At 37.9% G+C, this 24249-nt stretch overlaps 1 protein-coding gene across 2 annotated transcripts in view; it reads left to right on the forward strand.

Annotated features, from left to right (window-relative positions):
- The first annotated feature begins 7469 nt into the window (after positions 1-7469).
- The window catches only part of TppII (Tripeptidyl-peptidase II), a 39214-nt gene continuing 22434 nt past the window's right edge, over positions 7470-24249 (forward strand). The window contains exons 1-11 of one of the 2 annotated variants that reach the window (XM_071678545.1): positions 7470-7689; positions 10587-10698; positions 12002-12130; positions 12648-12815; positions 13683-13870; positions 14525-14688; positions 15304-15408; positions 19118-19253; positions 19662-19858; positions 22052-22187; positions 24064-24223. In XM_071678545.1, the coding sequence (XP_071534646.1) occupies positions 7520-7689; positions 10587-10698; positions 12002-12130; positions 12648-12815; positions 13683-13870; positions 14525-14688; positions 15304-15408; positions 19118-19253; positions 19662-19858; positions 22052-22187; positions 24064-24223 (1665 nt within the window). In that variant the 5' untranslated portion in view covers positions 7470-7519. The remainder of the gene's footprint in view (positions 7690-10586; positions 10699-12001; positions 12131-12647; positions 12816-13682; positions 13871-14524; positions 14689-15303; positions 15409-19117; positions 19254-19661; positions 19859-22051; positions 22188-24063; positions 24224-24249) is intronic. The other variant, XM_071678546.1, reaches the window with a different exon arrangement.

Genomic DNA, 24249 nt, shown 5'->3' on the forward strand with positions numbered 1-24249 from the left:
ACAAAGCGATCTTATCATTAGATCTCCAAAAACAAAATATTTTTGCTCAATTCTAAATACATTTCCTCATTTTTTTGCATTAGAGCATTTATAATTTTGATTTTACATTCAGCATAGAATTTTAGACTTACGGAATATCGTGCATTTTACATCCATAGTACAAGTACACAACCTGTAATTAAAAAGGGAAAAATGGAGGGAAAAAATAGGGTAAGCACGGAAATATGGTCCCGTCTGTAAATTAATTCCATGACCTGGTTATGGCAAACAAAATTGCCACGGAAAATGGTGGTGGGGGGGAAAAAAAAGGCAACTCACTGCTTGTTACACGTTCCCAAATTTTCCTCCACTGTTGTTGATCTTTTAAAATTTTTGTTGTATGTTGGTACTTAAATATTTTCGTTTTTGTATAGTTGTACTAAAATTTGTAATGTACAAAAAAAATTTTCTTGCATGCTGGTTTCCGAAATTCATTACGAGTGTTGGTTTGCTGTGAACCACATAAAATATTACATAAACTTGATTTTTAGACTGTAAGATGCATGTATGGATATCTCCTCTTTTAAGCGTAGTTATTCTCTCTCTCTCTCTCTCTCTCTCTCTCTCTCTCTCTCTCTCTCTCTCTCTCTCTCTCTCTCTCTAACCCTGAGGTCCTGTCTGAGCCTTGGAAGGGAAGAGGCCAAGTACTTTGATGGCTTCGCGCATCTAACCAGCTGTGAACACCCCACCTGATGCTATTACCAGGAATGACAGGCCTTTACGTCGAAGACTACCTCACAAAAATTCTAAAATGTGTGTGTGTGTGTGTGTGTGTGTGTGTGTGTGTGTGTGTGTGTGTGTGTGTGTGTGTGTAACTATATGTTTGTAATGTACGGGGAGCAATATATATATATATATATATATATATATATATATATATATATATATATATATATATATATATATATATATATATATCGTGCGTCTCACTTTTAGACTTCAAAACACGGCAGTTCACTCACGCAATAACATAAACATGTTGCTCACAACGAACCCATACCCTCCTCCCCGTTCTGAACATCCCGCAAGCGACAAGTGTTGTAAACGTTACGTCATAATCACCTCGTTAGGGATATCCCATAATTTTTCAGGGGTTTTATTCGCCTCGTTATGAAGTCGTACTCGCATACCTGAGGGGCGGGGGTGGGGGGACCGTTCCTCCACCTCTTGACTGTGGGATAGACAGTCATCCGATAAACTAACTCTCCAGATATCACCATTCCTTCCCATGTAACGTAATATTGCTCCTCTCTCCCTCTCCTTTAGGCTTCTACTTCGATCCCTGCTGTCCTGAATTGACTGCCAGTGCCCCTCATGCGTATTCTTGGATACGCCTGATCACTGCTGCCTATAGATTCCTTGTAGAGACCAACCACACGAGCATTGACCGTTATGATAACTTCTTCTCTCCTCGAACCCCGAAGCTGTGGCCTTCTCTCCCTTCTTGCCACAATCCGTCTGACATTATCAACTACCAAAGAGAAGAGATATAATTGATTTCCCTCGTTTTCTTCTTCTCTGTATTTCCTTCACCTAAGATGACCAATCTTTAAGTTGTTTTTCTACCCAGATCATTTCTGTTCCTATAAAAGAAATATGTGATCGATTTCGATCTATAATCTAACTAATGTAGTTATGAAATTCTTAACCCCGGTCACTGGGTTCACATGGATTAGGTATGTATACATCTGATTCCATTTTTAATCTCTTTTCGACATTTGGTTCTGCTAATATCAGACTCTGGATCATCATTGTTCCCAGGGTCACGAACGGCGATATCACCTCATTACAGGGGGCGACCGACGCAACACAATGGAGAAAAACGAAGTTTTCAGAAAGTCTGTAAAAGCTTTTTTTGTGAAAAACACGCAAGAAATCTTCGCAATGGTAGCTTTCCAGTATCTGTTGAATGATCTGTTCTCTGAGACATCTTTGAGAGATGAGGACCTTACTGGAAGCTTCATCAATGATGATCATATGACTGGAGAACTTTAGGGTAGAGTGAGATGGTCTCTTGAGTGTAAACAAATAGATAGATCATCTCCTCTCGCTTCCCCTTTTTCAAAGAATCGCACAGAGATTTCTTATATAAAAAAAATGACAAGATCACATAAACGTTCCAGCCTATTAACTTCCACTAGGGTAGACAGGATAGCGGCAGGAGTAGTTAGCTTGTTTGCTTGTTTCTTCGCTTGCTTGCGGACCTGTGGATATCCAAGCACAGTGCGTGCAGCCGGGCTGGGCTTACCCGTCGTTTGTGGTCGGCAGAAGTAATGAAATTCTTGCCGTCTCAGGTGTGTGTTATTGAAATTTCCCCTTCAAGTCCGACCTGCGACAGTCTCAGCTCTATGTATCTGTGTATTGCAACGTGTCCTCCTCCTCCCTCGTGGGCCAGACCTGCAGTGTGAGGACGGGAGGAGGAGGAGGAGGAGGCTCCTCCCGGGTGGGTACAAGCCCTTATTTACAATCTTGCCCTTCCCTCTTGCCATAGATGGCCTTCAAGGGTGTCCCATCTCTCTGTCTCTCTCTCTCTCTCTCTCTCTCTCTCTCTCTCTCTCTCTCTCTCTCTCTCTCTCTCTCTCTCTCTCTCTCTCTCTCTCTCTCTCTCTCTCCCTGGGATCAATAAGTTATGGATAACAGTATCACGCTACGTAATTGCTTCATTTTGCTCCACTCCACCAGGAATCGTGTGTATAATTCTATGCCACAGTTCAAAGCGATTTAGGGGGAAAACGAAATATGTTTAGAGTTGACAGGAGAGGACTGTGGTTGTGCTGACGGTACGTAGATTGGGAGCAGAGTAGAGGACTGGAGAGGGTTAAGGACTACGAATTACTGAGGAATATGTTCAGCCGAATGGCATTAGATCCTGGAGTGTCAAGAGGGAATTATGAAGGGTTAGCGAGTGGTTGGAGGGTTAGGGAATATCGGAAGTGGTAAGTGACATGGTCTCTTAAGGAAGGAAGGGGGTGTTGGGGGGTGGTGGGTTTCTCCCAGGATGCGGCTCAGACCCACCCACACAGTTCCACATACTGGGTTGGATTCCAGGCCAACAATCCCATGGACTAGGCTGGATCGTACCCCTAGATGTTGCTCGTGTGTATACAACAGGAAAACAACGGCGCGCGAACCACAGAGATAGACCTCTGAAGGCCCGAATGTGGAGAGAGAGAGAGAGAGAGAGAGAGAGACAGACAGACAGACAGACAGACAGAGCTGACGTGTGCGGTAGTAAAACAAACAGCAAAAGTAGGTAAAGATTTGTGAAAACATCTGAGAAGAAAAGAAATGGATTATTGACTGAATTATTGGCACGTGCTGACGTGAAAATAGAGAGGCTCGTGAAGGAGTGACAACTGAATACTTCAGGAGCTGCTGAAACTGGATGACAGGAGGCTGGGTGCTGGACACTGCCATAGACAGACAGACCTAACGCTGTGTTGGCTCTGAGTGAGGGAGGGAGGGAAAAAGGAATTCTTTTATTAACACATTTCAACACGTCATATTGCAATGCGTTATCAAATGATACCATGAACCCTACATACTATAGGATTATACTGAATCATATTGGAAAGTCATTTCGTTGTGGATCTTTGCATAAATGGATCATAGTATTAGCGAATCAATTAGCCATCCTGTGGCCCTGTGTCCCTTCCAATCATCGTGTCATAACACATGCAACGAAGCGACAGCAGTTGCCATTCAGTGGAAATTCTTTATGTCTCCTTTCCATTTGGTGATATTGTGTACTACATTATTCAAGGAAGCAGTTGATCGTACTTGCTTCCACGTACAGAATTATCTTTTTTGTTTTGTATCCTGAGCTTCATTAAAGATTCTTCTTCTATGGGGCTTCTGCAGAGCTCAGAAAGCCAGCCATGTCCACCGGGCGGGACCCCAGGTCAAAAAGTGAAGTCATGTTTTGTTGCTACATTTGTAAGGGAAATGCACAACAACTAGGGGGTTTGTGTGCAGTGATTCGATGAGGAAATTGTCTTGGAACTTACGATTTGTTGAATCGATGCTTGTGGCCAGAAACCTGTAGATGGTGTGGCCAGAAACCAGTGAACGTTGTAGATAGATTCCAGCAAATGATGTGGCCAAAAAGCAGCGGGGAGACACTTGCCATAATCAAGAGATTTCATTCCATCCATTGCAACACACCAGCGCTCGCTGGGTTACAGTCGAATAAGAACCGTCAGGAAATTTTGAAACATGAACAAATCATCTGCGCAGCAATTTGCATTGAAATGTAACATTGTGCATTTCTCATAAAGAAAAATCGTACATGATCATTTTTGCCGGACATTCTTATCATTGGCTGCCTTTTTGATATACAACACAGAACAAAGACTTAGTATTTCTGTCATTAGAACTACGACAATTCATTCAACCTTGACAACCTAAGAAATCATTTGTACAGTATTTCAAGAGTTCTTAACTAATGGGTTGCCATCTCTAGCTTTCTCTACCATACACTCAAGTCACTGACTTCGAAGGATACAAAACCTCGAAGGAATTTCCTGTGTAAGAACACATATATACAGTAACTGTTCCTTCCACCTCTTGCACTTTTTCTTCTGATCCTTCCCAGTGAAGGTTCCTCATATGTCTATCGTGTAAGTACAGCATTTTTTCATGAGGCATATGACTAGCAATTAAAAAGATCATTGCCTCAGTAGTTCCTCTGCTTAAATCCTCAAATGTACTCAATACCTAAGGAATGGAAACATACTTTGCCAAGGTTTCTTACAAAACTTTTCAGTGATGTATTTTCTCAACTCCGAACATTCCTACGCTGATCAAATGAAGAAAAGGAAGACAGTACACTGAGAGTCATCAGTTCTTGGCGCTTCCTGACTGCTGCTGTTGCTGGTACCCTGCAAGGACTTTGAGAAGACAGTTGTGCATCATGCAGACAACTGGTCCTCAAATACCTCCCCACTATTTTGAGATTCCCTAGTGCTGGCCTTCTCTTTGGTCTGGCAGTTAAGAAATGGCATTTTTTACTTCTTTAAACACCCAAAACAGAACACATACGTCAAAAGCAAGCGCTCCTGGAAATCGTTAGAGATTCTTTAAGGAATTTCCATGATAATTATAAAGAAGATGATAAAGATGGAAACAAATTCCTAAAACTATACTGTGCACCAGCTAGCCAAACACTAGGACTGGGATATCTCTGTTGCTTTTTCTTTGTTATATGTTCTGTCTTATTAGATGATACTTTTCGTTGGATAAGTCAAGTATAACTGAGGGTTTTACATATTTTTTCTCCCTGCCTCATTGTGGGTCTAATATTTTTGGATCATTACAAAGGTTATGACCATAGATAATTTCTTTCATATATTTGACATCTATGGCTATTTCTTAATTAATGACTCTAAAACGAGAAGCTTTAAAGTTCTCAAAACATTAGGTAGCCCTTTCATTGCCTTAAACGCAGTTACTCTAAGAGAAATATATGATCTATGTTTTATATCAGGTACCCTTAAGCGATAGAACGTTTTCTCTCATTTAATATTACGATTTCCCATAAGAAGGGTACCTGCTTCAAACTTTCTTGGCTCCTTCTGATAAAGATACTGATAACGAATTATTAAAAGTAATATCTTCATTTATCCAGTTGAAGCAGACAAATTTTTGTACACAGAAATGTGCCATAAAGTGCTGAATTTAGCCCAGATTTACTAGAATAACACTGTCGCTGCCATTCAAATTACATAAATTGTAATAAACTTTCTCCTTAGGTATTTACATCATCAATAAAGTTATCAACTTTCGAATTTCTTCTATCTCAATAACTGTCTAATCCCATTTATATTGCAAAGTAATTTGTCGGATTTTATTATTTTTATATGAGTTTACCCAGTAAGAATTTCGTTTTCTAAGATACTACGTATGAGAGAAAGCCGACAAGAGTAACTATAATAGTTTAATAGTTTCCTATTGCTACGTAAATTCATACTATGATACATAAACGTGTATTGGTTCTTATTTCCCCTATCATCAGAATGACAATTTCATCATAGCATTATTAATGATGCCAATGATTTTTCCTTACAAAAATCATTGAATCACAACAACGCCTGTCCTGAATTTACACAAATAATGAATATATCAAACGTCCACGTAAATACGCACATGCACTCGCCCCCTACCAGACCTGTGCTGGTAGCGGCATCGCAACAACGGGTGACAGGAACACGTATTAGCATTGCTGGCCTGAAGAATCTTTTCTGCACATACACACATATACGCATTAAGTTAAAAAGGGGCAGGCAAATACGCTTGATAGACCGCTTGAATTACTGTGCAAGACGTCGCTCGAGAGGGGGCATAAGGCAAACGTCATACATATATATATATATATATATATATATATATATATATATATATAAGAAAGGAGACTGAGAACAGGTGTTGGACTAGAGACCAGACTCATTAAGAAGTGTGCTGCATAAGGATCTTGAAGGATCATTAGAAAGCAAGTAGATGACTTTTTGCTGAGAAGAAATGTCCCGAGTGAGGGATATCATGGTCTTAGAGAGAGGGGTTTACGTGTAGCTACCCTCTAGAGTTTCATGAGAGAGTTAGTTCAGTCCTGGAAGGCTGCAAGATTAGGTAAGGTTTCTCATTCGTTGGAATGGACATGCGATGTACTATTTCTCACCAGCAGTGAGGATCTCTAATGAATTTCATATAACACGACGTCCAGCCGTGAAAAAATGGCACCAGTAACTGAATGTTTAGCTTCGGCATTTTCACAAATGTTTCGTTGGAAGGAAGATTTCTTTAAGGAAAACTGTGGGTTAGATATGTGATAGCTAGTGTATGAAAGAGCTAGTCCTGCAACGTGGTTATTTTCTTGTTTTATGGTATACATGCTTTCCTGTCGTGCGATTCATTGGCAGATACATTATCAATATATATGGTCGTAAGTGGCCTATAAGTGGAGGGCTCGGAAAATCTCGTAAAAATCGACGCCTCACTAGGAACATAGTGGATTACACGCGGGATGTTCGTGCCGGAGCGTCAAGTGGTTGTTAGACTATTTGGCCTTTGGTCCTACCAGCTGTAAGAGCATTAAGGCTGTTGACGATAAGTTATGGCCATCATTCTGATAGCCTGAACACGTTCTTCAGGTGTTCAAGATAGTCTGAAGGCCATTTACGTTGCAACTTCACGTATGGCTCCTTGAGTGTGAATTATAACGAGTGTGAAATATGATTGTACGGCAGGTTCTCGCGTGAGCTGATTGGAATGGCCTACGAGTGTGGTTGCTGTGGTATTCAGGGACCTCAGGTCCTTAGCGTCAATTTCCTGACTCGACGGGAGCCAACGTGGATTTTATCTGCGGGCTAGAGTGATTTTTCGAGCGACGCTGGAAGTCGCAATAGCACCTACATTTGTAGCAGACCCATTAACATTGTGCTCGCATCGTTTACCAACTCTCATCAGTGTCATAATAAAAAATATCATGATTTTATCATCAGTTGTAATGATATGTAAAAGATTACACAATGAAATGATCAAGGTCCGAGATGTGAACAATTTTCTGGTCTGTCTGGGAAAATTTAGAACAATAACAAAGATGGCGTCGACTGCTGGCTCTGTTGGGGAGTTTCCCTGTTGGGGATTACTGCCAAGGTATTTATATGAGAAGTGTATATTTTTCACGAGAAAATTTGGCTAGTATGAAAGTCTTGATAACCTCGAGGGATTTACAAGTGTTAGATATAACCAGTGTGGCAGTAACTAAGGTTCATTCAGATCTGCACTGTCAGCTTCATCCTCATCCCAAATTGTTCTCCTGACACGTATGCCACTTTAGGCTTAAATCTCTCGTCTCCAGATAATTTCTCTCACGGAGAACGTTTCTCATATAAGTGAGAGCCTTTCAGGGAGATTTACATGATTATAGTTTGTAGTTTAGTACATTTATATATTAATTTATTATAATGAAATTGTTTTAGACATAGATATACATATATCATGAATAAGAGACGTATAGTAGTTTCTCCCTATAGTTCGTCGCTTAAGTGATAGTAAAGACTTGTTAACTTGTACTCTGTGGACAAACTTATCATATTTTGACTAACTAAAATGAAAGAAAAAACATTTAGTGAATATGTAGCTCAAGGGCATGGCGGAAATCATCAATGAAAGCATGAGTAAATGATACCAATAGACTTGAAATACTTCCTCAAAGTGATTTAGAGGGTAAATGATGAGATATTATTACGTTAGGCCTACGGTAATTAAGGAAAATATTGGGGAAAATAAGTAAAACAACTGTAGAAATTTACAGGATTTATGAACACTTTCCCAAACATTCTCACAACTGAAGGTTATTCAGTTTTTGATGCTATTGCAGAAAGTGTAATGGTTGCATTTTGGAACCATAGGCACTGTGTATGGTTCTTTCAATGCAGACCTGGCCTAACAAATGCAACCTTTTTACAATCAGATTACGATATTACATATTCTGATTGCATTGCTTGGGAGATATTAACCCCTAGGTGAAGTTAGGGGACAGTGACGCAAGTTCAGTGGATATCAGTAAGGGTTTCACCTATTAATCCCACATTTTCCCATATCTTTGCAGCCCTCCGTCTCTCATATATTAGAATAAATAGAAATTATCCAATTCGTGCTTGGCAAAGTTATATCACTTCTCTGTGTTAAGAGTCCATTGCTACATTATAATTTTGCTTTCGTAAGTTACTTTTGTGGTCCCTTAAACTGCATATTTACCATTATTTTTATGTGTATTTTTTTATACTACACTTATAATGCCAATTAATCATACCATCAAAAATTGGTGCTTTTGTTTGTAATCAGTTAGTGAACTTATGGTAGTTAAAAAGTTTCTTTTAGGTGCCTTGCTTGGATAAGTTTTTTGATATCACTGATGTTTCACAGTAGTAGTGTAGTGAACTTATGGTAGTAAAAGTTTCTTTTAGGTGCCTTGCTTGGGTAAGTTTTTGATATCACTGATGTTTCGCAGTAGTGTTGTAGTTTATGAAGATTGGAATGAAATCAGTGATTCATGGAACTTCCAATGTATTTTTATGGCTGTAGGGAACAAGGCAGAAATGAGGCACTGAAATGAAACATCGAATTCTGGTTGCAAAGCAACTCGACTTCCTCAGGTAGCCTTAATTTTTGCTTATGTTACGTCAAAATATTGTAATTTAAACCAGAATTGATAGAATTGTACATCATTCAATTACCATAAGATAATGGTTATATGTTTTTCCAGGTGTGATATCATTTTGCATTTAAAACATTAATGCATTGCACGATATTGTTTTTTTCCAGGTGAGATTTAACACATCCTATACTTATCATTTATATATTTTTTTTTTTACCCACACATATTTCTGTTTCTATATTATAAGCACTGAAACTATGCATTGTTTATGTAGTTACATTTTATTTTGTTTATAAATTTCCTGATATTTATATGCATAGACCATTTGGATTAAGAAATTAAAGAGATTACCTTATTTTCATTAAAAGATATAACATGGATACAAGGGAAATTGTTTCTTTTATTCTAAACACGAAAACAGTAGTGGAGCTGTAAATCTGGCTTCTCACCATGATGATGCAGTTACACATTCTTTGACAATTTTTGAGTGATTGTGATGTTTTATATTTTTCCAACCATTTTTTTAGGTTGATGAGGATATGTGATAAGTCATACATTGATTGGGAATTCAAATGAAGACAGGAATCATTAAACCCCATATGAGGCACAGAGCAGATCTCAATGAATCTTTGTATTAAGCACAGGGCATATCTCTGATTCGTCATATGAGGCATAGAGTGATGTAAGGGTTAGAGACTTTTAAGAAGAGTTCTCTTGTTACACTTAGAGTTACATGCAGGTAACATGGAGGTACATGCAAATAGCATTAATGAACTGAACTTAGCACAGTAACATGAGTTGTAGCGTTTGCTAATTCACAATGAACATGTCTCATTTTCGATGAAAATTCAGTAATGTATTTTCTTTATTCCATTGCAAATTTACTCCATATATTGAAGATTGAAATGACTCTTCTTGTATGGGAGCTTGAATTGTATAGTGTTGCTTGAATTGTATAGTGATGGCTTGAATTGTATAGTGATGCAAAGAATATGATTAATTTCCAACTTATTGTAAATACTTTTCAGTAATACTGAACTGTCCTTGTACAATGCAATTAAAGGATTTATGGACTTTTCTTACATTTCTTTATTTTGATACGCAAAAAGAGGATTTGTAGAATTTATTCAGAAATTTCTGCAATGCTAGAGAAGAGCTCTTGTGTTCATCTTTCATTTCATTAGTATTTCAGAATGGTGACTGTTGGTAATTGATCACATTTCTGCTTGAAAGAACACAGCCATGGAAGTCTAATATACTTTTGGGTTGAAGCAATTTTCCACATTGCCAGTGACATAAACAGTAACATGGTTGCACCATTAAATAACTTTGGACTTTGCAATTTTTCATTATAAAGGTTGCTACATAAAATGTTTTTTCTTTTTCACAGGAAAGAAACTGGTGTTATTACTTTACTTACTAAGAACCCAACATTTGATGGCAGAGGGGTTGTCATTGCTATCTTTGATTCTGGGGTTGACCCAGGAGCTCCTGGGCTTCAGGTAAGAGCTATGTCTTGTGCAGTGCATCTCTTTGATTGTATGATTTATACTCAATCTGACTATTATAATTCATTATTGATGTAACTTTTCTTATTTCATTTACATGTGTGGTAAATTAATCAATATGGCTTATAGAGACCTTATGTTTTCATGAACATCAGGATATCCATTTCGGGCTGTTGTTTGTTAGCATTGATGATCAAGGCAAAATGTATTGATATGTCTACCCTTATTGGAAAGAACAAGCTCCAAGGTTCCCATGCAGGTTTAACATAAGAAAATCTGATAAGATTATTTCCTTTTGAGATTACAGTGGTTGAGAAGCTAGCCAAGGAACATGTATGGTGAATTAATCAAGAATGCAAGATATTAAGATAAAATTAGGGCTCTATGATGCATAAACTCACTTGTTTCCAAGGTGGTAAAGCATGTAAATGTTGAGGAAATCTTGTATATTTACATAAGACAATAGTAGTTCCCTGGTAAAGACAGGTTAGTGAAACTGAAGGCACCTATCCACACAACACTTTTCGGCATAATAGCTAGCAGGAAAAAAGAGCTGTGAAGGAACACCATGTAGTATGGAGAGGTTATGCCACCATGAGAATTTTTTTATAGGAATGAGGAGATAGAAAAAGTTTCAGTGCTTCATAGAGGAGGAGGCTCAAATCTGAAATGGGTAAAAAGTCGTGATTTCCAAAACAGTAAATTTGAATGTCTTTTCTTCATACAACAGGCATATGTAGTAATGATAGATATCACTGAAATATTTGGCTATCCTTCATTTGGAGGTATTGATAGTCTTCACATTGACAACTTTTGTTGGAAACTTGTTCTGCATTACAGCTTTACTGTTGAAAAAACTTTTTCCCATGTTTGAAAGGAGAAATCATCGGCTCTTGGTGCAGAGATAGCTATGTTCTGACAATGATGTATTGATTTGAGTTTTGAGTCATAGATACAAAAGAAAGGAAGATTAGTGCTGTAGGTAGGCAGACTTTGAGTGTTCAAGGCCTGGATATGAAGGAGAGCATGTGGCATACAAGGGATAGAGCAATCTAGTGATGTAGCATACAAGGGGCAATGGGCTAGACGAGATCATATGAAGTGGTTAGGGGAAACCATAGAAAGGTCTGTGGATCCTGTTATGGATGAAGGCATTTTTGTATGTTCTTGGTGTTACTTTATTCATGTGGAAAGTGGCAGAAGTATGAATACGCGTATTTCATATATTTTTATGTCTCCTATTTATGTACTTCATTAGAGTTTCTTTGTACTCAAGTAACACAGGAATTGTTTACAGGTCACAACAGAAGGAAAAGTAAAAGTTATAGACCGGATTGATGCATCTGGGGCTGGTGACATTGACACCTCAACAGTAGTTCAACCAACAGAGGGAATTATCAATGGCCTTAGTGGTCGCAAACTCAAGGTAAGGATTATTCTCATGAATTGGGTAATAAGATCAGTCTTGGTTTCAAATTTGTGCTCTATATGGGCAGAAACAAAGGTTTATGTTCAGCTAACTAATCCATATTACAAGGGCACACCCAAATTTTTTCATTAGTAGGAAGCATGCAGATATGTATAATTTGTCACAAGGAAGGCACCTGAAATTCATTAAAAAAAGAAAGAACATATTGACTGTTTTGTGTGGCTAAACCATAAATGTACAGGGCCTGGCAGGTGGAATATGTGCTCCTCATTCATGTGTGTATACAATGATTATGGGTTTTTCTCTGTGTGATGCCCTTTTACTTACAGCTCAGTTTTTTTTTTTTTTCTTCCCAAAAGAAGGAACAGAGAAGGGGGCCTGGTGAGGATATTCCCTCAAAGGACCAGTCCTCTGTTCTTAACGCTACCTTGCTAATGCGGGATATGGCGAATAGTATGAAAGAAAGAAAGATTATTATTATTATTATTATTATTATTATTATTATTATTATTAGATTCCAGAATCCTGGGTGAATCCGTCAGGGAAGTTTCACATCGGTGTGAAGAGTGCATATTCCCTCTACCCTCAGCGACTACGAGAGAGAGTATCCAAAGAAAGAAAAGAAAAAAATTGGGATCCAGTTCACAAAGAATTGTTAGCTGAAGCTCAAAGAAAATTGCAGGTATAGAAAGAGATTTTACAGTGTTGTGTATAGCCTGATTTTGAAGTTAGTATTAAAGTTACGTGTAAGTTTTTTCTTAATTTGTAACCATTCAAAATAATACTTGTTTGGTAGACCTACAGACTTACATGTGAAAAACACAATTTTGTGTATTGAGGAGTGTTTGGAAGGCATATTAACCCTGACATTGTCGTATGAATGTGAGTCTCGAGCTTTAAATGCAAAAGAAACGAGGATGGTGATCATATTGTAAAAAATGAAATGCCAGAGAACAATATGTGGTGTAAGGTGGGTTGATTTTGTGAAGAATGACAATGTAAGAGAGAGTTTTGTCAGTAAGCACAGTAAGATAAAAGAGCTGACCAGGATATGCTGAAATGGTTCAGACTTATAGAGAGGATGAGCAAATTGAGATGGACTAAGAGAAACTCTATTGCAGAAATAGAGGGAGCAAAGAGGAGGAATAAACTGAGAAGATGGGTAGATGGAATGAAGGAGGCTTATGGTTATTTAGGCTTGAACTTTCAGGAGAATAAGAGGCTTATGATGGAATGAATCGGATCAGTGCAGTATATGTGGGTGAATTGCTTTCAGTGGGCTGAACTAGGAGATTTGAAGTGGCAAGGGCAAACCATGATAAACTTTGGGGCTTGGCTGTGAAAGAAAGGTGTTGGTTTCGGTATATTATATATGACATTTTGAAGATTGGATGTGTGGAAAATAGGCTTCTGCTCATTTGTTTCTCTTTAATGATGATAATACTCATACAAACATATAAGAAACATTAAAGAAAGATTTCCATAACTTAGATGTTATATCTAATCTTAGGTTCAGGGAGATTAAGATTGAAAATTATTTTTTATTCAGTCATTAGAAAGTAGCAAAAGTAATGGAGGTAGCAGCACAAATGGCAATGGCAGTAATAGTCTGATGGAGAAGTTAACAAAGGAGGATGCAGAGTCGAGGGTTGCACAGCTCAATACACTTGAGAAGAAGTACAATGATTTGGGACCAGCCTGTGACTATGTTGTCTATCATGATGGAGATGTTTGGAGGTAAGTTTAAAAGATACTTGTATAATAGATTGCGTACTACTTGAGATATTATTTTACAAGTTTAAAACATTTTTAATGTATAATTGTCTGATGTTATCACCTTTATGATTAGCATAAAACTATATTTTCCAGCTTGAAATTGTCCAAATTTTTCATTTCTCTTTTCATGAATCAGAATCTGTGTACATTTTGGGAGACTGTAGCCCTCTTTCCATTTAGAATTCATTCAGCATCCAGAATCATCATTAGACTAAAACTACATTTTGGTCTCCAGTGAGCTAGTTCTTTCTCAGATGTTCATAGTACTATGACCATAAGTAAGGAAAATCTCTACAACTGATTGACAGCAATAGATAGGAATGTTCATGATAATGAACATTCTTATTTGTTGCTATCAATCAGTTGGATGAAGTCCTATGAGCATTTAAAGAAGCACAATTTCACAGGAGACTAAGATGTAGTTCCCCTAAGAAATAGGGTTGAATTCTTAAAGATTTACCCATCATCCTCTGTGAAATGTATAAGATTGATGAGTGCTAGTTATGTTCGCTGATACCATGTCACAATAAAGAAGATACCTTCCATTTGCCAATCTGTTTCAATGTTTTTAGTAATGTACCATAATGAAAAACTAAGATAGATTAATTCCACCAGGGCATGTATTGACACATCTGAGCGAGGGGACCTGGAGAATGGAATCCATCTGGGAGAATACAGGGTTACCCATCAATGGGCATCCCTCACTGCTGCTGACCAGTACAACATTTCGATCAATGTACATAATGACGGAAACATTCTGGAAGTTGTTGGCATGTGCTGTAAGTTGATGACCTTTCCAGTTTATTTTTCATATGCAAAGTAGGATGCTGCAAGCATGAATGCTATAGTTTCCTGATATTAGTAAACATTCTTTTTGTAGAGATTTAAAAGCAAAACTTAAAACTGCTGCCCAAAACTTAAAGTCTGTGAATAGACATTTAAAGTATGATAGCTGTACTTGTTTTACATATTTATACAGCAGTTGCAAATTCTTTGTTTCAACCTGTTTTTGTAATTACACTGTTTGTTCCTTTTATTCTTATAGAAATGTATCATTGTGACTTGTAGTGCAGAAATGATGTTTAAAGAAAAAGATTTTCCGTAACCAAAATCCATATTCTTTCCATTAAATAAACTTCTGTGATTTTGCTCTTTTTTTCATTTTCCTCCATTTAACTATACCATATAAAATATTGCTTAGTCACTTTAAAATGCTTCTTTTTTAGAGTGGTTCTTATGGGGTAATTATGAATGAGACTGCATTTCTAGTAAATGTTTCATAAGTTTTAACCAATCATAGTTTTTTATGATTTTAGATTTCTTCATTTCTTAATAAGAATGTATGCTTTTCTTTGTTTTGATATGAGAGATAAGTATTGGATTTTATTTTTCAGCCAGTCATGGTACTCATGTAGCATCCATAGCTTCTGCAAATTTTCCTGACAATCCAGACAAAAATGGTATTGCACCAGGTGCTCAGATAGTCTCCATTACTATAGGTAAGGATATTTTTTTTGTTTATATATTTGGTTGGTTTGTAGGTGTATAACCCCAGGAACCCTTTTCCTGGGGCTCTTGCAGATTGCAGGCAGTTTTTCCAAGTAGGATTTTGTAAAGGTGGCCTCCTTTGAGGTAGGAAGGTCTTTAACAGCATTGCACACCTTAGTTGGAGGTGTGTTCCTAGAAAATACAACATAGCAAAATCATTATAAGGGAAACCTGTGGTTTATAATGTGGAAGGGGATGATGAGGAAAAGAATAAGAAGATATGAAGTAAACAATGAGGAGGATGGTTATATGATGCATTAAAGGAGATGTTAAGACTAATTTGGTAGCATAGTTTTGTTATTCATTTATTATACTTAATCACTTTTTCCCCGTCAGCAAGGTAGTGCCGGGAAAGAGACTAAGAATTGCCCATCCACTTATATACATACATGTATGTATATATATATATATATATGTATATATATATATATATATATATATATATATATATATATATATATATATATATATATATATATATATATATACACACACACACAAACTCACATACACTCACATATACATATCAACATATACATACATAAACATACACTTACAAAGACATATACAGATATACACGTGTACATATTCATACTTGCCTGCCTTCGTCCATTCCTGTCGCTACCTTGCATCTCGGAAAATAGCATTGTTAACCCCTGCTTCAGCTAGGTAGCTCCAGGAAAACAGACAAATAAAGGCTACATTCTTATCACACTCAGTCTCTAGCTTCATTTGTATTGCACCAAAACCACAGCTTCCTATCCACATCCAGGTACCACAGCCCTTTCCATGTTTTACCCTAGATGCTTCACATACCCTGGGTCAGTTCATTGACAGCACATCTATCCTGGTATACCACGTCATTCCAATTCACTATTCCTTGCACTCCTCTCACCCTCCTGTATGTTCAGGCCCTGATCGCTCTAAATCTTTTTCACTCCATCCTTCCACCTCCAATTTGGTTTCTCACTTCTCCTTGTTCCTTTCACCTCTGAAACATATATCCTCTCTCTCAATCTCTCCTTACTCATTCTCCCCATATGTCCAAATCATTTCAACACACCCTTTTCTGTTCTCTCAACCACACTTTGTATTTCCACACATCTCTCTTACCTTTTCATTACTTACTCGATCAAACCACCTCACACCTCATATTCTCCTCAAACATTTCATTTCCAAGACATTCACCCTCCTCTGTACAACCCTGGCTATAACCCATTCCTCACAGCCGTATAACATTGTTGGAACTACTATTCCTTCAAACATACCCATTTTTGCTGTCTGAGATACATTCTCTCCTTCCACACATTCTTCATTGCTCCCAGAACCTTTCCCCCCCTTTCCCACCCTGTGACTTACTTCCACTTCCATGGTTCCATCCGCTGCTAGGTCCACTCTCAGATATCTAAAACACTTCACTTCCTCCAATTTTTCTCCATTCAAACTTACATCCCAATTAACTTATCCATCAACCCTACAGAACCTAATAACCTTGCTCTTTCTCACATTTACTCTCAACTTTCTCGTTTCACACAGTTTCTCAAATCAGTCACCAACCTCTGCAGTTTCTCACCTGAATCAGCCACTATAGCTGTATCATTGGCGAACAGGTGACTTTTTTCCCAGGCCCTCTCATCCACAACAGACTGCATACTCACCCCTCTCTCCAAAACTCTTGCATTTTCCTCCCTAACCACCCCATCCTTAAACAGCCATGGGGACATCACACACCTCTGCCACAAACCAACATTCACTGGGAACCAATCACTCTTCTCTCTTCCTACTCGTACACATGCCTTACATCCTTGGTAAAGACTTTTCACTGCTTCTAGCAACTTACCTCCCACACCATATACTCTTAAAACCTTCCATAAAGCATCTCTATCAACCCAATCATATTCCTTCTCCAGATCCATAATTGCAACATACATATCCATCTGTTTTTCTAAGTATTTCTCACTTACATTCTTCAAAGCAAACACCTGATCCACACATCCTCTACCACTTCTGAAACCACAATGCTCTTCCCCAATCTGATGCTCTGTACATGCCTTCACCCCCTCAATCAATACCCTCCCATATAATTTCCCTTGAATACTCGACAGACTTATGCCTCTGTAGTTTGATCACAAAATGACACAAAATAAGAACAGCAATCCCATTAAAGAGGGTGAGATGATTGTGAACACCAGTGTATCACTCATAATTCGAAATGGTAGCATCTTGTGTAGATGGATTTATAACCTTCTTACTGTAAAATGTTATGGCTTTTGGTCTGAGTCGGGCAACTTTCCCTTATCCTGGTGACAACACCATTTTAGATGTACCCGCACTTTCACTTATTTCCCACATTCGGTGCACATATCCCCTTCATCTGTTACAACAGTCAACAACAATCCTCACACCAAGCTGAAACCCACATTAATCTTTAACATGCCAGAAAATTTGGACATTTTGCTTACTGACTTGAAGTAAGATGAAGTGATCAAGTGAAGACCTTGGAATGAAATTTTACCATCATTGTTGTTGTTTTTGTTGTGTAAGATAAACAAATTATTCTTAATATGAAGTAGTTTGCTTCTTATTACCATTATGTCTTGATAGATACTTTCATATATTTTTTAGACAGTTGTGCAGATAAAGACTTAATCAGTAGTCAGGCTAGCTAAAATTCCAGGAAATTCTGAAAGAATGACAATTTTTTGTGGATCTTTTGCAATGTCAGCATGTAAATATTTTTTTGATTCAGCATTTTTTTTTTTTTTGTAAGTGGTTTAACATTCCATCAGAGGTGTATAACGTACTGAAATTTGTTACTAAGCTAAAGTTCTGCTGATTTGACATAAACAGGTCCAAGTAAGAGTACCATTTCTGAAATGTACATAAGTCAAAGTAAAAAGGTGTCCTTTAAAGGTATTCAAGTAGGAAAAAGTAAAAAGTAGCGTCTCAAACATATCGATAATGATGAATGTTACTTTGTAACAACAATAATTTATGAAGTAACTGTATGTATTAGGTAATGGAAATCAAAGGTATGACTTTAGCCAACTGTATCATGCACAAAACCTCTAGTTTAGCTTGAGAAGCAACTGATTTTCAAAATTCTTGCAGTCGAGCCTTGCTCGCTTCGGACTGAATGTTTGCCCAGCGCAACTGAAGAGCCACTCGCAGGCAGCAGAGGCAGGCAATGGTGTGTTGATATGAAATTATATGTTCAGAAGGGAGGGAAATGGATTTAAGAATATCCATCCCATCAACAGAGCATGCCAGGTATCCTTCTAGCTCTCTCTTTCCTAGAGACTGCTGAGGCTTATACAATGAAAAGAAGTTCTCATCAGAGGAGGTGTCAAATGTCTCCTAAACCTTAGATAATATCTTTTCTGCCACAAGCATGATGTAATCCAAACCTGTGATGTGAAGAAACTAATTAGGAATAGCATTAGTACGAAGAATAGTACAGGATAGTTTAAGGAGAACACATTTAGAGATAATAACTGAAAAGTGGAAAGTTAGCTGTAGAGAATGATACAAAGTGGTAGCAGTATGTCAAGCTATTCTGGAACTATGACAAGACAGAAATCAGCCTTTTTTTATTAGACTATTTTATGCCAATGTGTTTTTGTTAGTGTTTTGATTTTTTTTTGTACTCATTATTTCCAGGTGACAATCGTATTAATAGTATGGAGACGGGAACAGCACTGTCACGAGCCATGTTGAGGGTAATGGAAAATCCATTCTACAAGGTTGATGTCATCAACATGAGTTATGGTGAACATGCACATTGGTCTGATTCAGGGTAAGGAGTTGGCAAAATGCATTTCATATCATGATAATGGATTGAGTTTAAAAGAAATTTAGTAAATTAGTTGAAAGTTTAAATAGCAGAGTGTGAAACTTTAACAGCATGTGTTCTCATTGTAAAAAGAAGTACATTGTTATTTAGATGTTTGCATTAAGACTCAGAGTTAAACAGGAACTTTAATTTTAGTAATCCTGCTTGAAGCTGTTAGATATCATCAAGTTAGGCCTATACAAATTAGGTGGTACCCTGAAATAGCTGCATTGCTGGTGCATGAAATACTCCCTACTTTTGCCATGTTTAAGAAAAAAATGTGTTACCAGAAATTATGATGGCACACCTTGGTTGAGCAAAAAAAGATAATAGATTATGTATTTTTTTGTGGATAATATTTTTTGATTGCAGTCGGTTTGGAGAACTTGCACATGAAGTGGTCAACAAATATGGTGTAGTTTGGGTGGCATCAGGAGGCAACCATGGCCCAGCTCTAGCCACAGTAGGAGTCCCTCCAGACTTTCAAAGTGACTCTATTATTGGTGTTGGTGCCTTTGTGTCACCAGATATGATGATGGCTGAATACTCTATGATAGAGAAACTTCCAGGTATGTTGATAGTTTCTTTTTTCTTCATGCATGTTTGCAAGGGATCAGATTGATGCTTCATATCAAGCATGGGATTTTAAAGGGGAGAAACTAGGTACCAAGATATTGAGCCAGCCAAGTCTGCCAAGTTTGCCATAAGGAATTCGCTGTCTTTTGCCAACCTGTAATGATAGAGTTCCTACCATTTTCTCAAAAGGCAAAGTGCTCACTGCAGGAAAATCTTGAGTTACGGGGAATGAGTTGTAGGAGTTAAGTGCCATCAAGTGTTATGTTGTGTGACATGTAGAGATTGTATACTTGTTTCCTGAAACAAAGGAACATAGTTATAAAACATGAATATACCTTTATGGACTTCCATGTGTAGCATTTAGCTTCCTGACCATACCACATTCACATGCTGCCCAGAGTCAAGTGCATAGGTGCTAATCCTGGTTGCAGTAATTGGTCCAACGTCAACCCAGTTGTTCATCCACCCCTAGGGGTTGGTCGATACAACACTGGTGGCTGATTTGAATAAGAAACTGCAGAGGTTGGTGACAGAGTTTGGAAAAGTGTGTGAAAGGAGAAAGTTAAGAGTAAATGTGAATAAGAGCAGGGTTATTAGGTTCAGTAGGGTTGAGGGACAAGTTAATTGGGATGTGAGTTTGAATGGAGAAAAATTGGAGGCAGCAAAGTGTTTTATATATCTGAGAGTGGACTAAGCAGCAATTGGAACCATGGCAGTGGAAGTGAGTCACAGGTTGGAGGAGGGGTCGAAGGTTTGGGAGCGATGATGAATGTAGGTTTGCGGCAGGGGTGTGTGATGTCTTGATGCTTGTTTAATTTGTTTATGGATGGGGTTTATAGGGAGGTGAATGCAAGAGTTTTGGAAAAAGGGGCAAGTATGCAGTCTGTTGTGGATGAGAGAGCTTGGGAAGTGAGTCAGTTGTTGTTCGCTGATGATACAGCGCTGGTGGCTGATTCATGTGAGAAACTGCAGAAGCTGGTGACTGAGTTTGGCAAAGTGTGTGAAAGAAGAAAGTTGAAAGTAAACGTGAATAAGAGCAAGGTTATTAGGTACAGTATGGTTGAGGGTCAAGTCAATTGGGAGGTAAGTTTGAATGGAGAAAAGCTGGAGGAAGTAAAGTGTTTTAGATATCTGGGAGTGGATTTGTCAGCAGATGGAACCATGGAAGCGGAAGTGAATCATAGGGTGGGGGAGGGGGCGAAAATTCTGGGAGCCTTGAAGAATGTGTGGAAGTCGAGAACATTATCTCGGAAAGCAAAAATGGGTATGTTTGAAGGAATAGTGGTTCCAACAATGTTGTATGGTTGCGAGGCGTGGGCTATGGATAGAGTTGTGCGCAAGAGGGTGGATGTGCTGGAAATGAGATGTTTGAGGACAGTATGTGGTGTGAGGTGGTTTGATCGAGTAAGTAATGTAAGGGTAAGAGAGATGTGTGGTAATAAAAAGAGTGTAGTTGAGAGAGCAGAAGAGGGTGTTTTGAAATGGTTTGGTCACATGGAGAGAATGAGTGAGGAAAGATTGACCAAGAGGATATATGTGTCAGAGGTGGAGGGAACGAGGAGAAGTGGAAGACCAAATTGGAGGTGGAAAGATGGAGTGAAAAAGATTTTGAGTGATCAGGGGCCTGAACATGCAGGAGGGTGAAAGGCGTGCGAGGAATAGAGTGAATTGGAACAATGTGGTATACCGGGGTCGACGTGCTGTCAATGGATTGAACCAGGGCATGTGAAGTGTCTGGGGTAAACCATGGAAAGGTGTGTGGGGCCTGGATGTGGAAAGGGAGCTGTGGTTTCAGTTCATTATTACATGACAGCTAGAGACTGAGTGTGAACGAATGGGGCCTTTGTTGTCTTCCTAGCGCTACCTCGCACACGTGAGGGGGGAGGGGGGGTTATTTCATGTGTGGCAAGGTGGTGATGGGAATGAATAAAGGCAGACAGTATGAATTATGTACATGCGTATATATGTATATGTCTGTGTGTGTATATATATGTATACGTTGAGATGTATAGGTATGTATATTTGCATGTGTGGACATGTATGTATATACATGTGTATGTGGGTGGGTAGGGCCATTCTTTTGTCTATTTCCTTGCGCTACTTCACTGATGCGAGAGACAGCGACTTAGTATGATAAAATATAAAATAGATATATATGAAGACTGTAATTAATGGATGTCTTTTAGGCTGTCCTTACACATGGTCATCCCGAGGGCCTACAGCTGATGGAGCAAGAGGTGTGACTGTTTGTGCACCAGGTGGAGCAATTACCTCAGTACCAACATTTACCCTAAGAAGTAGCCAGCTGATGAATGGAACAAGGTAATTATATTTATTTCAAGACAGCTGTATTTTTTGACTGAAGTTGCAATGTTGGATTACAACCATATTTATTTCAGTGAATTTTGTAGATATAGCAAACATGGCTGCTGCATCATAAAAACTGACTTTGATGCTTGTGTGTAAAGTTATAGTAAGAGAGAAAACTCTTACAGTTTTAAATTTCATAGGATGTACTCTGATGACTTTTCTTCCGCATGGATTGTATCCATGCATAGAAAGCTGCCTAAAGCATTTATTGCTTTGCTTTCCATGTAGTAGCCTGCAGTTTAACTAGTTTTTAGTCACTAGTGAAAGCTATAATAGGAAACAAACATTTTCTTTATTAAAGAGAGTACTTCAACTTTCAAAAGGCAATACATATCAAAAGGTTATACATTGCTTGAACTGTAAAGTGAATATTGAAAGAAGGATTGAAGACTATATTCGAATGAATTGTGGAACTAAGTTTATTATACATTTGTTAGAGTTGGATTGAGTAGTTTTCGGATTATAAGTGGATGAAGTGGCTTTCTGCAAGACACATGTAGTTTGGAGAGTATATATAAAGCAGGGAACTGTAAAATCATTGACAAGATAGAACAGTGAATACTAAGGTTGGCATTAACAAAATGAAAAAAATCTTTTAGAAAGAGTTTACTTCATTGGGATGAGTAGGATGTTTGCTCCCATGGATTGTATCCATGCATAGAAAACTGCCTAAAGCATTTATTGCTTTGCTTTCCATGTAGTAGCTTGCAGTTTAACTAGTTGTTAGTCACTAGTGAAAGCTATAATAGGAAACAAAGATTTTCTTCTTTATTAAAGAGAGTACTTCAACTTTCAAAAAGGCAATGCATATCAAAAGGCAATACATTGCTTGAACTGTAAAGTGAATATTGAAAGAAGGATTGAAAACTTTATTCGAAAGAATTGTGGAACTAAGTTTATTATACATTTGTTAGATTTGAATCAAGTGCTTTTCAGATTATAAGTAGACGAAGTGGCTTTCTGCAAGGCGCATGTAGTTTGGAGAGTTTATAAAAAGCAGGGAACTTTAAAATCATTGATAAGATAGAACAGTGAATACTAAGATTTACTTCATTGGGATGAGTTGGATGTTTGCTCCCAAAAGTAAGGTGAAAGAACAGAGTGAAGTATTACATATGTAAGAAGAGTGCCTTAAAGGACTCTAGACTAGAGATATGTGGAAATAGTAAGGGATTAGATTTTTTCTTTACAATCTTGATGTGCATTTAGAGGTTGGATACTGTGTGGAGAAACATGATCTCCATAGTTACCTAAGGTCTATGTACACTTACATATTTCCACCACATATACATCAGCCCATGCAATCTAGTGTGTACCTTATCCTTTACCTTCTCAGTTCCTCACCCAACTTTTTTTTATTTCCTTATATGGCTTCGGATATAAAAGATAATGACTTCACATTTTCCGGCTCCTGTATTTCCATCTAGAATATTCCAGTATCCTCTCCATAGGACATTCTTATACTGTTTTATGTCATTAAAATCTGTCACCCATAGAGAACTAAATTTTCATATATCCCAGTTTGTTTATGACAGTCATTATGCCACTTCTCTTATATACTACTTTATTTCCCATCTTGTAATGTGATTTGTAATACATAAATTATTTTTTGACAGCATTTTTTATGGTCCATTTTTCCATGTGAATCTAGATGGATGGTTGGATAGATTTTGTGCTTTTTGAGTAATTTTTAGTGAAAAGAAATAAGGTATAGCAGGTTAATGTTTTGCATGGACCACCATACTATTAGCAGAAATTATATGTTGGGCACAGAGAAATAGATAAAGCATTGTAAAGTTGTTAGGATTTTGTGTATCCTGTGTTGCAGCATGGCATCTCCACACACGGCTGGTTGTGTCGGCTTGATTATATCTGCACTAAAGCTTGAGTCCATACAGTATTCCCCATACTCCGTCCGTCGTGCAATAGAAAATACTGCTTTCAACTTAGGTGTTGATGTCTTTGCCCAGGGTCATGGGCTTATCCAGGTGAGTTTTATTCATGTTATTTTTTT

This window comes from Panulirus ornatus, chromosome 28 (genome assembly GCF_036320965.1).
Source record: "Panulirus ornatus isolate Po-2019 chromosome 28, ASM3632096v1, whole genome shotgun sequence".
NCBI classification, from domain to species: domain Eukaryota; kingdom Metazoa; phylum Arthropoda; class Malacostraca; order Decapoda; family Palinuridae; genus Panulirus; species Panulirus ornatus.